Source organism: Echinops telfairi, unplaced genomic scaffold, assembly GCF_000313985.2.
Source record: "Echinops telfairi isolate 266 unplaced genomic scaffold, ASM31398v2 ScPeMD7_9;HRSCAF=40, whole genome shotgun sequence".
Taxonomy (NCBI): Eukaryota; Metazoa; Chordata; class Mammalia; order Afrosoricida; family Tenrecidae; genus Echinops; species Echinops telfairi.
Genome location: NW_022103906.1, coordinates 23,975,890 through 23,988,641, shown reverse-complemented (window position 1 = coordinate 23,988,641; position 12,752 = coordinate 23,975,890). Strand labels below are relative to the sequence as shown.

The 12,752-nt window shown below is 36.0% G+C and overlaps 1 protein-coding gene across 2 annotated transcripts in view; it reads left to right on the top strand.

The window, feature by feature from the left end:
• The window catches only part of XPO7 (exportin 7), a 101,600-nt gene that overhangs the window by 52,272 nt on the left and 36,576 nt on the right, over positions 1-12,752 (top strand). For both annotated transcript variants that reach the window (XM_004707580.4, XM_045286665.1), the window contains exons 2-4: positions 8,073-8,219; positions 10,673-10,766; positions 11,528-11,694. In XM_004707580.4, coding sequence (XP_004707637.2) covers positions 8,073-8,219; positions 10,673-10,766; positions 11,528-11,694 — 408 coding nt within the window. The remainder of the gene's footprint in view (positions 1-8,072; positions 8,220-10,672; positions 10,767-11,527; positions 11,695-12,752) is intronic.

Genomic DNA, 12,752 nt, shown 5'->3' with positions numbered 1-12,752 from the left:
TAGAACATGGTTAGTAAACCAGAGAGTTCTAAAATAAAGTGTGGGCAGGTCAAGGCAAGGGCTGTCAAAGCTTGGAAGGAGCCATCTAATGTCTCCCCATCTAGAGAAAGGAAGAATGATGGTCATGGAAGGCACATGGAAACATTTAGTCCACTGAACTCATAGACCATATGAGCATCAGTATCTGTGGCCCTGAGTCTCAGAAGAATTAAATGGTGCTCTGAAAGATCCTGGGCAGAGTGGAAGAAAGATGTGGACTAGAAGCTCTAAGTCAGGGCACTAGCCTTGCTGATGGACTAGAGAAAGAGTGGGACCTTTTAAACTGGCGAATAGGATTTTGGTTTACATTTAATTACTATTAGCCTTGGAAATTGTAAGAACTAGAATGTAAAAAGAGGAGAGGGGCACCTTAAGATTCTAATGAAGCTTAGTATTTATGCATTTGGTTGCTTTCTTTGCTCTATTATGTACTTGCAAGTACTATTGTGAATTGTAAGTACTAGTTCTTACAATTCCATGTTTAAATGGAACTTTTCATATGATTTTATACAAAACACTTTTGTATTCTAAAATTTGAATGTTTTACCAACTTGATTATTAATATGTTTAAAATAACGAAGGTGCTTTGGCCCAGCAGTTCCACTCTCCAGTGTAACATGGATAAACTTTTTTGAAGCTTGCATAAAATAAATGTACAACTTAACGTTTCTGGTTCCTTTGGATAAATAGGCAATCACTTTCTTATCATTAGAGCTTCATTATTTTACAGCATTTGCTAAATGAAAAAATATCATTATTACATTTGTAAGGGGGGAAAATCTGAAAATATCAGTAAGCAGAATCATACCAACTTAAATTATTGGCCTTATGAACACTCTTAGCAGTAATATTGACTTGTTACAGGATTATTTTTCCAGTATGGAGTTGTTTTTAAAATGCAGCTTATAGGGACTTGGTTATGAATTTACATCTGTGATTGTTTCAAACTGCAAGTTTGAGTTTCCAAATACCTGGGTGTTTAGTTTCCTTTCCTCAGGTGATTTGCTTGGCCTACATAATCTATTCTGTTACTCAGCTATTTCATAGCTGGGGTTACTTTGGTCTTTTAATACTGTCAGCATGGCAGAATCAAATTCCAGAAAAGGCATGTGAGAGACAAACAGCCTTCCTTTTTATAAAGTCATACATGTTTATTATGAGTTAGATTTTTTGCTATTTTGAAGTTAAATGTAGAATTTTGCCGTCTCATATGTTAGTAGACGTGCTGTCCTTATCTAATGTCTGCAAGACTCTGGCACTGCATTATCACTGGCTGAAAATACGTCTTTTATCTTGTTTTACGGCCATAGACATTACACAGCATCTATAACCAAAAAGCTCTTCTCACCCTTTTAAGTACTCTCAGCAATAGAATGCCCCTAAATGTGTCCAAACATCTTAAACTTATTTCCTGAGAAAATAACGGGAGTCACTTCTAAAAGCATGAATTGTTGATGCAAAGCTAAAGCATTCCCATTAGGTTATTAAGAAACTTATTTTCCTTTAGAGCAGAAAGAAATAGATAAATTCTCCCGTAAAAGACCTGGAGAATGTTGGAAGGCTTGTGACCTTCATCCATCCTCTTTAAAAAAAAACTTATGAAAGGATAATTTATATATATTATCCTGTTGTGTGTGTGTGTGTGTATATATATATATATATATATATATTATATATACACACACACACACACACACTCACACACAGCTTAATGCATATTCACAATGTGAATATCCTGTTAACCAGCACCCAGATAAGAAAGTAAGTATAACTTATTTATAGGTAGATGAGGCTTATTTCCATTTGGGAACTATTACAATTAGGATAGACATGAATATGTGTGTGTAATTAATGTACACCTCTGTTAAGTATTATATATGTGAAGGATTGAAACAACTGCATCATAGGGTATCCATATATTTAGCTTGACTGATACTGTGAAGTAGTTTTCCCAGCTATTTGAACCATTTACACTTAACCAGCAGTGTATAAGTCCTTAGGTGGTACAAATGGTTACAACTCTTGGATACTTGCCAAAAAGTTTGGAGGTTCGAGTTCACACGGAAGCACCTCTGAAGAAAGCTGGGGGTCTGCTTCTAAAAAAATGAGCTATTGGAAATCCTGCAGAGCCCAGCCCTACTCTGACACACTCAGAATGGCCATATCTTAGAATGGCTCAGCAGCCTTGGACGGGACTGAAAGCGTTCCAGTTGTTCCACATTATAGCCATTTCCCCCACCATTCTGATGGATGTAATTTTGTGGTGTAAATATATTTTTCTTGATTGTGATCATTTTTTTAAAGCTTCATTTGCTTGTTTGCTAATTTGGATATCCTCTTACACTTATTCAAGTCCTTTTTCATGGCCTGTAAACCTATCTTTTTCTTGAACTGGCTTTCTAAAATAAATAGTAAGTTCGTATATCTAAGCATTCTCCCTAAAAGCGCTAGCAGACCCTGTTGATGCCCTTGCACACGTATGTGTGAAAGCAAGATAATTTTCTTCGTGCAAGATTGCCTTCCAGGTTACTTTGTGAAACCGTCAGCATTTGTCATTGGCAAGGAAAAACAAAATAATAGTACTGAATGCAAACTTGTTTGCCTTTTGTTCACAGGAATTTGTCTTAAGAATTCTCATTAACAGAAATACAACTTTCCTCTAGTTCCTAAATGTTTCCTCCCCGCTCCCACTACCATGACTCGAATTTGACCTTGTAAGTCTGGCTAGACCAGAGGATGTACACTGGTACAGATAGGAACTGAAAATACAGGGAATCCAGGGCAGATGAGCCCTACAGGACCAGTGGTGTGAGTGGCGAAACAAGGAGGGTAAAGGGAGAATGGGTAGGAAAGAGGGAACCGATTACAAGGAACTATATGTGACCCCCTCCCTGGGGGACAGACAACCGAAAAGTGGGTGAAGGGAGACGTCGGGCAGGGCAAGATATGACAAAATACCCATTTATAAACTATCAAGGGCTCATGAGGGAGGGGGGAGCGGGAAGGGAGGGGGAAAATGAGGACCTAATGTCGGGGGTTTAAGTAGAGAGAAAATGTTTTGAGAATGATGTACAAATGCGCTTTACACAATTGATGTTTGTATGGATTGCATTAACAGTTGTATGAGCCCCTAATAAAATGTTAAAAAAAAAAAAAGAATTCTCATTAATAAAATCAACTGTTATTAGTAAAAACCTTTACAATTTGGGAGAATTTGAGAAAATGTAGCTATTTATCTGTGTAGTTGTTAGGTCTTTTAAATTTTGTTTTTCTGCTAATACAGTTTTATGTGGTCATGGCCAAAAATTGAAGTTATAGAAATAATACAGAAATTTAAAGTCTCTCATAACCTCACCCCTCAGATATAATCTCTATTAAGTTTTATTTGTTCACCCAAATTTTCTTTCTATACATTTCCTAACACATATCACAAGTTATAATATACTCTATGTAATGTCAGAGGTTTAAACCCACCAACTGCTCCAGAAAAGATGACTGCTACTTAGTTTCAGTAGGATTGTTACTATTGAATTTTTAGGAGCTATATTGTTTTGGTGATTGGGTTATTGCCAAAGAGAATGCCTTCATTCAAGGATCTCCCTAAATAAATAAATTCAAAATAAAATGCAAATAGCTTATTGATTTTCTTAATCTTAATTTTTGGTCCTTAAAAATGGCTCATTTTCTGGTTAGTTAAGTATGTCTCAAGGAACCCTGTGGTGGTGATTAACTTGTTCAACTGATAACCAAGATGTGGCAGCCTGCTTTTGTAAAGATTTATAACCCTAGAAATCTTACAGAGCAGTTCTATGCTGTCATGTAAAGTGAAGATGAGTCAGCATCAATGTTTTCCTAGTACACAGGGAAAAAAATCAACTAAGGAGATCAAATTAATGAGGTTCATGAAATGTAATGTTGACTTCTGGTCATAGCAGATCATGTAACTCAAGTTAAGGATGTGATTGATGACCCAAGTGCGCTGCTTGATTTCCAGTTCGGTACTCAGCACTGTTGGGGATGTCATCTAGTCCTTAAACGCCAGAATGCTAGTCTCTGGTTGGAAATCTCAAATTGGTTTTTCTTAAAGCATGAGACTAATGTAAAAGTATACATTGTTAGGCTCTTTAAAATGCAGTGATGTTCAAACTGAAGAACAAAGATTCTCAGATTTTAGAACGTCTCAAGAATTGAGAAATGAGAATAATTGGGCAGCATTTTCCTTATCTAAGAATAAAAGGCTATAAAGAATGGTGTGAAATATTAAAGAAGATGCAACCTTTTAATATCTTCGTTGTGACTGTTTGTAAAAACAGTATTTTTCTAGATTTGGGATTTAATTAGCATGTGTTTTGTTAGTAGAAGACCCTCTTCCAAAGGTATGCAATATGTCACCAAATGCCTTTATCTGTCCACAGAGACTAGAGAGAAGTTTCTCTGTAGAGTAAGGTGACCACGCGTCCCACTTTTTAACAATTTGTCCCACGTTTTTAAAAAGTCCCGATGTTTGGAAAGAATGCACGGCAAGCTAGGGAACGGCGGGAGAACGGGAAGGGAATATACGGATATAAGTTTTATATTTTTGTTAATTTTATAGTGTTAAACTTTAATAATGACAAATAATTGTTGAGAACTGATTATCAAGAACTGCTTATCAAAGTTCGCATTGTTGATCAGTTGTTAGAATTCGACTACCATTGTTTGGACTTAATAAACAGTGGCATTTTTTGGCATTGGCAACGATGAAAACATTTTGTAACTGTCTCTCAGAGGATACACATCGTACTGCGTGTTTAACTAGTGCTAGTTAAACAAGTGATGTCAACAAATCAGTTATTCAGATAATTTAGGTAAGTTATTTATTTATTTATTTCATAGATACATGCATTTTCTTGAATTTAGCAGACAGTACTGGAATGATGTGCAAAAATCATTCGATCACATTACTCAAAATTTCCCACATAGTCTTATTTCCAAAAATGATCTTTTTAATGAGGTATCATTATTTAAAAAAATATATTGATAAGGAAAAGGTTAAATCTTGGGCATCAGCAAAAATCACAATAGAGAACAAATGGTTAGAAATATTTCATCATTTTGAAACAAACCATGTTCCATACAATAATGCACTAAAAATTTTGGAATACGCACTGTCCTTACCAGGAACTAATGCTGCGACTGAACGTGCGTTTTTTTTCTACGGTAAATAAAGTGTGGACATCAGAAAATTCACAATTAAGTGTTGAGACTTTTTGAAAGCCATTTCATGTGTGAAATGTAATTTAATAAATTCTTGTGAAAATTTTCATGACCTTTTAAGCAACAACAGCAATTTACTAAAAAAAATTCACTCAAATGAGAAATATGCTAAAGAATAAAATAATATTATACATAATTTTTACTGTATTATATTTCTAAATTGTACTTATGTTTAAATTTGAAAATATATATTACAATACTATTTTTGCATTCTATGAAAAATTTTGTTGCTCCATATAGACCAAATTTTTAATCAAGAACCCCACCCCTACCCCTGGTCAATGGTGTCCCGCTTTACCAATGTTAAAATCTGGTCACCTTACTGTAGATAGAAGAGGAGGCATTCTTCTGGAGGCCCGTCTGTGACCCAAGTGGCATCATATAACAAATGGTCCTAATAAGAACTAGAGAACAGGAGAAGGTGTTATCATGCCAAGGAGGAAATGCTGTGGCATGGTTTTTTGCACTGTAAACGTGCTAGTTTTATCCACTAGTCAAATGATCGGTAGAATAAATTATGCTAGATTCAAAAAGCAGAGGGCAGGAGGTGATAGAGAATATTCTAACCCTTATATTTGCTTGGGAACACTGGAATTCGGGGGAGCATGAAGGTAACTTGTAACCTTCTTCCATGGGTAGTATGGGAAACCCAAATACAATGATGATTAAACCTGTGGATTATAGCTGTTTTCACTAATTGTTTGGGAAAACATATTGTTTCCCGATTGTTCTTGTAGAAACACAGAGCTATATAGTTCCTCAAACTATTTGTGTAAATGGTCAAATTACTTGTTTGGTTTTTAAACTGGATTGTTTGCTGAGCTAAGAACTAATTACCAGACCTACCCTGCAGTGTGTTTTGTCAACTAAATGAACACAAATCAAAACAAAGCAGCAGCAACAAAACTCCCACCATCACCTAGTATAGGTTTTTAGCAATAAGTAGCTACTGGTGACAGATGCTTCACCATTGTCATGTGAATAGCTTTACTGCTATAAACAGAAACAAAGTTTCACTGGAAGAGCTACCCGAACTGATCCATCAGACTTTAAGGAGACTCATGAAACCGTAAGCAGGTTGACTGTTCAGGAAGGGTCTGTTCAGGTGGTTGGAAAACTCGAAAGTGTGTGGCCTTATAGAGCCCACGGGACAGCTTTTGTTGTCTAGTGCCTAATACCAGATTTGGAAGTTTTCATTTAGGTAACCTGTTGATATCTTTTGTGTAGTGTGTTTTTTAAAGTAATTTGTCCCTTTTTAAATTAAATGAATTATGAGATAGGAGGGCAGGGTAATAGACAACTTCAAGGTCTGTGATGAAACAATACTTTCTGAGACGATTTAATTTGTGAGTCGTCTTGAGCCAGTATTGGCAAGCATAAAAATTACTTTTATATGTATTTTACTGAACATATATATTGATTTCTCTCGCTCTTGGGTTTTTTAAGCTAATTTCATTGTTTGGTATCTGACTTTGCAAGTTTTCTCTTTGTGTTTTTGAGGAAGATATTAAGTGGGGCCGCTGAAAACTCAAGAGGAACAAATTAAGCATAAGCATAATCAAGCCCCATGGTGTTTTGCTTAGTGATGGACTTTGTTTTGTTGTGATTGATGTTTTTGTTCTTTTGCATGGAGGCTCTTGGGTGGAATTTATTAAACAGGTTGAATAGAATAGGAACCCTGCCTTAAGGACTTTCCTGCTTAGTGGAAGAGCTGAGATTTATAAGGTCACAGCCTAATGAAATAAAAAGCCTTAGGCAACTAATTATGTAATGTATTTTAGGTAACGTAATTACCCGGTTTGGTCTGTTTAATTACTGCAGTGTTGGGGGGAGGGACTTGTAAATTTTTTCATTTTTAATAGTAGGGCCCCTCAAACTATTTAGACCAAATTCCTTACTCACTGCTGCTGAAATTAGGTTGCAATCTTTTTTCTTCTTGAAGTTCAAATCATTCCTTTGAAAGCAAAGAGATGTTTTCTTTGCTTTTTCTTTCCTCTTTCTTAACCATTTTCTTTCCTCTTCGCTTTTAAATGCTACCTTAAGAAGGAGAGTAGATTTGCATCCCTTTGGGTTTTGACCAAAGCACACAGCCTATCCACCCTTTCTCCTTGGACCTGGTTCAAGATTTGGAGAGAAGGGTTGTTTTGGGGCGTTTCCTTGTCTTATCTCTATGTGAGCATATGCTAGGGTTGAGTTTATTTTGACCCATTTAAAATTTGAGACTGGAGTAAGAGTTTAAAGTGCAACCAGAGAAGGAAGTCTGCTGAACTTTAAACATGAGGGACCCAGGGAGGAAGGTATGTACCAATACTCTGAAGTATTCTCATAGATGTAGCCATTTCTTATGTATACTGAAATTTATAAACTAATTACTACTGAAAGGGAAAATATGTTAGGCTGTCTAAAGATATGTACATGTGTTTGCTTAATTTTAGCAGTAGCGTCTTGTGTTCATATTTTGAAAGTGATAGCAGAACAGAAGTAAAATTTGAATTTTTATTTGAAACTCTTAAATATGAAAACATGAGGAGGATGGGTTTTGCAAGGAAAATACCTTGTGATTGATCTTCAAGGGGAAAAGGAAAAAGTCAATAACTTTTAAGCATCCTATCATTTTGTCTTGTGCTACATCAAATAAAGAATTACAGGTGGCTATTACCAGGTAAAGGTCACCCAGATTCTCCTCAGAGTTGCAGAGTAATTCTGTCGTTTCAAGTACAGAGCCATGTGTAGAAAGTAGATTGGATTAATTTCTGCCTCTAACTGATCTTTTCCAGAGCCTGGCCCAGCTAGAGAATCTGTGCAAACAGCTGTATGAGACAACAGATACAACCACTCGACTCCAGGCAGAGAAAGCCTTGGTTGAATTCACCAACAGCCCTGATTGCTTGAGCAAGTGCCAGCTTCTCCTTGAAAGAGGAAGTGTACGTAAGATTTGAAAACTCCCAAAGGATAATAGCGACCTAGGGAAATAGAGCCTGTCTAAATTAGGGATGGATTCTCAGAGCTTCTTGTCCTTGATTCTTCTAGATGTCCCTGATTTCTTAATTTCGCTTTTTAAAAGCACCACATCAGCCAGGTAGGCAAAAAGGTCCACATAACTTTATCAGGAAAATCTGTTTGAGCATATATTTTTGTCTTGTCATTTTCCATTTTTTAATTTAATTTATAGTACTCCTTTTCTGTGTTCAAACTCCATGTTATGTTACACAAGAGCCTCAGGAATCCTCCTGTGTATCACAGCTGCTGCTTATTGTCTTGGGAGTTTAGTGGAGAAATTATCCTGACAATGAAAAGTACAGGGAATTTTACTTTTAAAAACTGCCTCTTCCAAATTACATTGGACATTAGGTCAAAATAATGCTGCTAATGAATGGTAATTTGATTCGTGTTTTTAGGAGTGGATGGCTAAGTTTAGTCCCCTTATTTTTTTTCTAATAATCAAAACTACTTTCCATGCATGTTTCCCTGTTAACAGGTTTCACAGGTAAAAGAGAACAAGCAAAGACAAAGTACAAGTATGAGCCTTGTTATCAGTGTAGTAGAGTTAAAAATAGACGTGATAATGCTGTATTACATCCTGGACAATAATGAATCCCTAAAAAATTGTTTACTAAAATGTTACTTTCCTAATCTTCGTAATACTGGAATACAGGGGAAAAAAATAATTGAAGCAGTTAATTTGTTGAAAGGGTAGAATTCCAGATAATGTTGTTTAAAAATTGTTATTAGTATTGTTGCAATGTTGTATATGCATTAAACAGAATAAAGTTGGTTAAAAATGATCCTTTATTAGCTGAGGTATCTAATCTTTTCCCAAGTATCAGGGTTACAAGATCATGGTCAGAGATTGCATGGTGCTAAGTTTTACACCTATGTAGGGACTTTGAAAAGCTCATGGGAAAATTATTTTCTCTCTCTCTCCATTCTCTTTCACCTCTATTTCCTTGAGCTTTTTAAAGCCATCTCTTAGGCTTGTTCTACAGGAAATACTCACCTGGCTATTCCAGTTGACTCTGGAGCTCTGCAGATCATCTCACTATAACACGCTGAAAAATAGGACTGATACAATAGTAAGATTTCATTTAGTGCAGGGATGGGGAACTTTGTCCTATAAAGAGCCTTTTGGATATTCATGACATCATTCACAGGCCACACTGGTCAAACATTGAATTAGCTTTCCTCTAATGTGATGGCTGGAACTGCTTCTCTTTGATGAGGCTTGTGGTAATTAGTAATGTTGATGATTTCATGGGCCTCATACTACCTGAGGGCTCCTGTTTTAGTGGATTACTTATTTTTTAATCTCAAAGTTGACTTCTTTGTGACTTAGCAAATATATTGGAATCGTGTATAAAACCCATGGTGTGTAAGTTAAAGTAGCCTTGTTCCCACTATTACTGGTTTGACACTCTTGCTCTAACTAACCAATTTAAATCATACTCAGGAGTGTTGACTAAAAACCCTATTAATTTTCAAAGTCAGTTTTATAGATTTATTTTTAATTTAGATGTTTTTATACCTGGTGGTATTATATAATGCTATCATAGATGGCTTACTGTCTTCGAAGTCCTAGTTTCGTGGAACATTATCCTTCACCTTGGTTAAATCATCACTAGTGGGTCTGAGTCTTTCTTTAATATGACATTACATAATAAAGCCGCATGCAGGAATGCTTACATGCTTCCTTCTTACACATTATGGTCAGATACTATGCTTGATTCTCCAGTAAGTTAAAGTGTATTAAAAGCTACAGGAAAGCATGTGATAATACTATTCTGTTGCTTAGGGTACAATTTTTCTTTCTTGAAAATAATTGTTATTAATTTTATTTTTAAACTAATATGTACATTCCCCAGAGTTATGCAGATGGGAAGATATAATTTGGAGATTAAGTATGTGGTAACTTTTCCCCAACATTTCTTTTTTCTTTCTGATATGATATGTATGGGAATATTTTGAGATACCATTACTAGCAGTATTATGGTGTTGCAGGGTATTGCAAATAAAACAATTTTTTGTTTACATGAAAGAAAAGATATTTTTCTTCCAAAGACCTTGATAGCTTTCTGAAAATATCCCCTGTGGCATCTACCTCGCACACCAATGCAGGTATCTGTACTGTACTGTACGGCCAGGCCGTTTTCTTTAGTATGCTCATTGTTTGTGATTGCAATCAGCTATGTACGCTTATACTCTTCTCGGTACTTGGTTTTTTTTTCCATAAAACAATAGGCCCTCTAAAACCCAGCAGATCAAATATAACAAAGCAGTTTTTTTTCTCCTCCAAGCACAGGTCTCCATATTAAAAGTCTTATGGCTTATTTACATAATAATATTTAATACTATGCCCTCCCCCCCCCTTCTCTTTTCACAGTCATCTTACTCCCAGTTACTGGCAGCTACATGCCTTACAAAGCTTATATCACGCACAAACAACCCCCTGCCATTGGAACAACGAATAGATATTCGTAAGTAGAGACTTTCTGTTCTGTTTTAAAGAAATGAATTGTGGACTTTAAAAAAAAAAAAAGAAATGAATTGTTTAGAGATGTGCTCTACCAGCAGTTAAATGTGGGTGCTTGTTTGATAACACTCTGAAATTCCTAAATGCTCGGAAGATTGAGTGCAGGCTTTTCCCACAACTCCGCGTTGCGGGAAGTGAGGCAGCGAGTAGCCACCATCAAGTGGATTGCGATTCATGTCAAGCCCATGGATGTCAGAGTAGAACCGTGTTCCGTGGAGTTCTCAGTAAATGAGGGTCCAGTTCCAAGTACTTGTGGCGAAGTTTGAGGCATCCTCTCGTTCTCAGAGGCAGTCTTCACCAGCACGAATAGCTGAGAAATTGTTGAAGAGTTTCTAGTCACAGAATGTTACTTAGCAAATGTCGACTAGTCCTAAGGTTGACCATTCAAACCCATTCAGAAAATACATCACAAGACACGCCTGGTGATTTTCTTTCAGGTTATTGCCTTAACAATTCTGTGGAGCAGTTTTAGTCGGTACACATAGGGTCCACATGAGTCAGAATATACTCAACAGCAACTTGTAATAACAGGGTAGAATTCAGCCCTGTTCTTCATTGTGAAAACAAAATTCTGAACTATATTCTGAGTTTTTTCTAAGGAAAACTCTTAATAGTGAATGTTTAGGATAGTAAGTTAAAGTTTTGTCCGGTTAGCACATTTAAAAATTAAACACACTTTCTATTGGGACTGTCTTTGTTCTCTAGGGAACTATGTGCTCAACTACCTTGCTACTCGACCGAAGCTAGCTGCGTTCGTGACACAAGCGCTCATTCAGTTATATGCCAGGATCACAAAGCTGGGCTGGTTTGACTGTCAGAAGGATGACTACGTCTTCAGAAATGCAATCACAGACGTCACAAGATTTTTACAAGTATGATTTGAATATTTGACTTAATCAAAGTGGAAGAAAGAAAATGTGTGTACTTATCAATCTACTTACTTCCTTTTAAAAAATTACACAAAATTCTCCAATGCATCTTTTTTTACCCTTAATGCATCCTTGGGATGTTTGCCTCTCAGTACCAACGAACCCTGCATCATTCTTTCTAATGCCTACATAGCAATCCAGTCTGAGATTTCATCATTTATGTATCTCATTTCTTGTTATAGGCATTTAGTTTCTTTTCAGTTTTTAAATAGGTATGTTTGTTAGATGAATCCCTAGCCTTGGAGTTCCGTAATCAAAGCTTCTGTCTGTATATATATGTACATTCTCTTTCATTCCTTTAAGGATTTTTCCAAATTACCCTCAAAAAGTTACTCCACTTAATACTGACAGTAGCTTGTAAGGGAATCTGTTCCCTGTACCGTAGGCTAAATTAATTTTTCCGATTTGAAAGGTTAAAAAAAAATTGTGTCTTACTATTTGAGTTACAAATGAGGCTAAGCAAGTTTTTATTTAATTTGCTACTTTGTTGTGGTCTTTCCTTTTCTGTGAACTTCCTCTTCATATCATATATACATACATTCCTATATTGGGCTCTGCCTTTTTCCCATTGCTTATACTGTCTTTGTAAATGTGATGACTGATTATTTATTTATTTTTTGCAGAAGTGGTTTTTCAGTTTATATTTTTTTAATGTTTGTGGTATAATACTTAAGGCAATTTCTAAAATACAAAAGTTTACAACTTTGAAGTCAGATTTACCAGTCTTCTTCCTTTATGGCAGTTCAGTTGTGTGCCTGGAAAGCAACCATTTTAAACAATAATTCTGTACTGCTTTGTCTAGGTTGTTTCATTAGTGACATAAAAGTCTGACCGTATCCCAAATGCAACAACAAGCTACATGCACTGAATCCTTCTGTATTGTGTTTTTACTAGGACAGTGTTGATTACAGTCAAGCTACATGTACTGAGTCCTTCTGTATTGTGTTTTTACTAGGACAGTGTTGAATACAGTCAAGCTACATGTACTGAGTCCTTCTGTA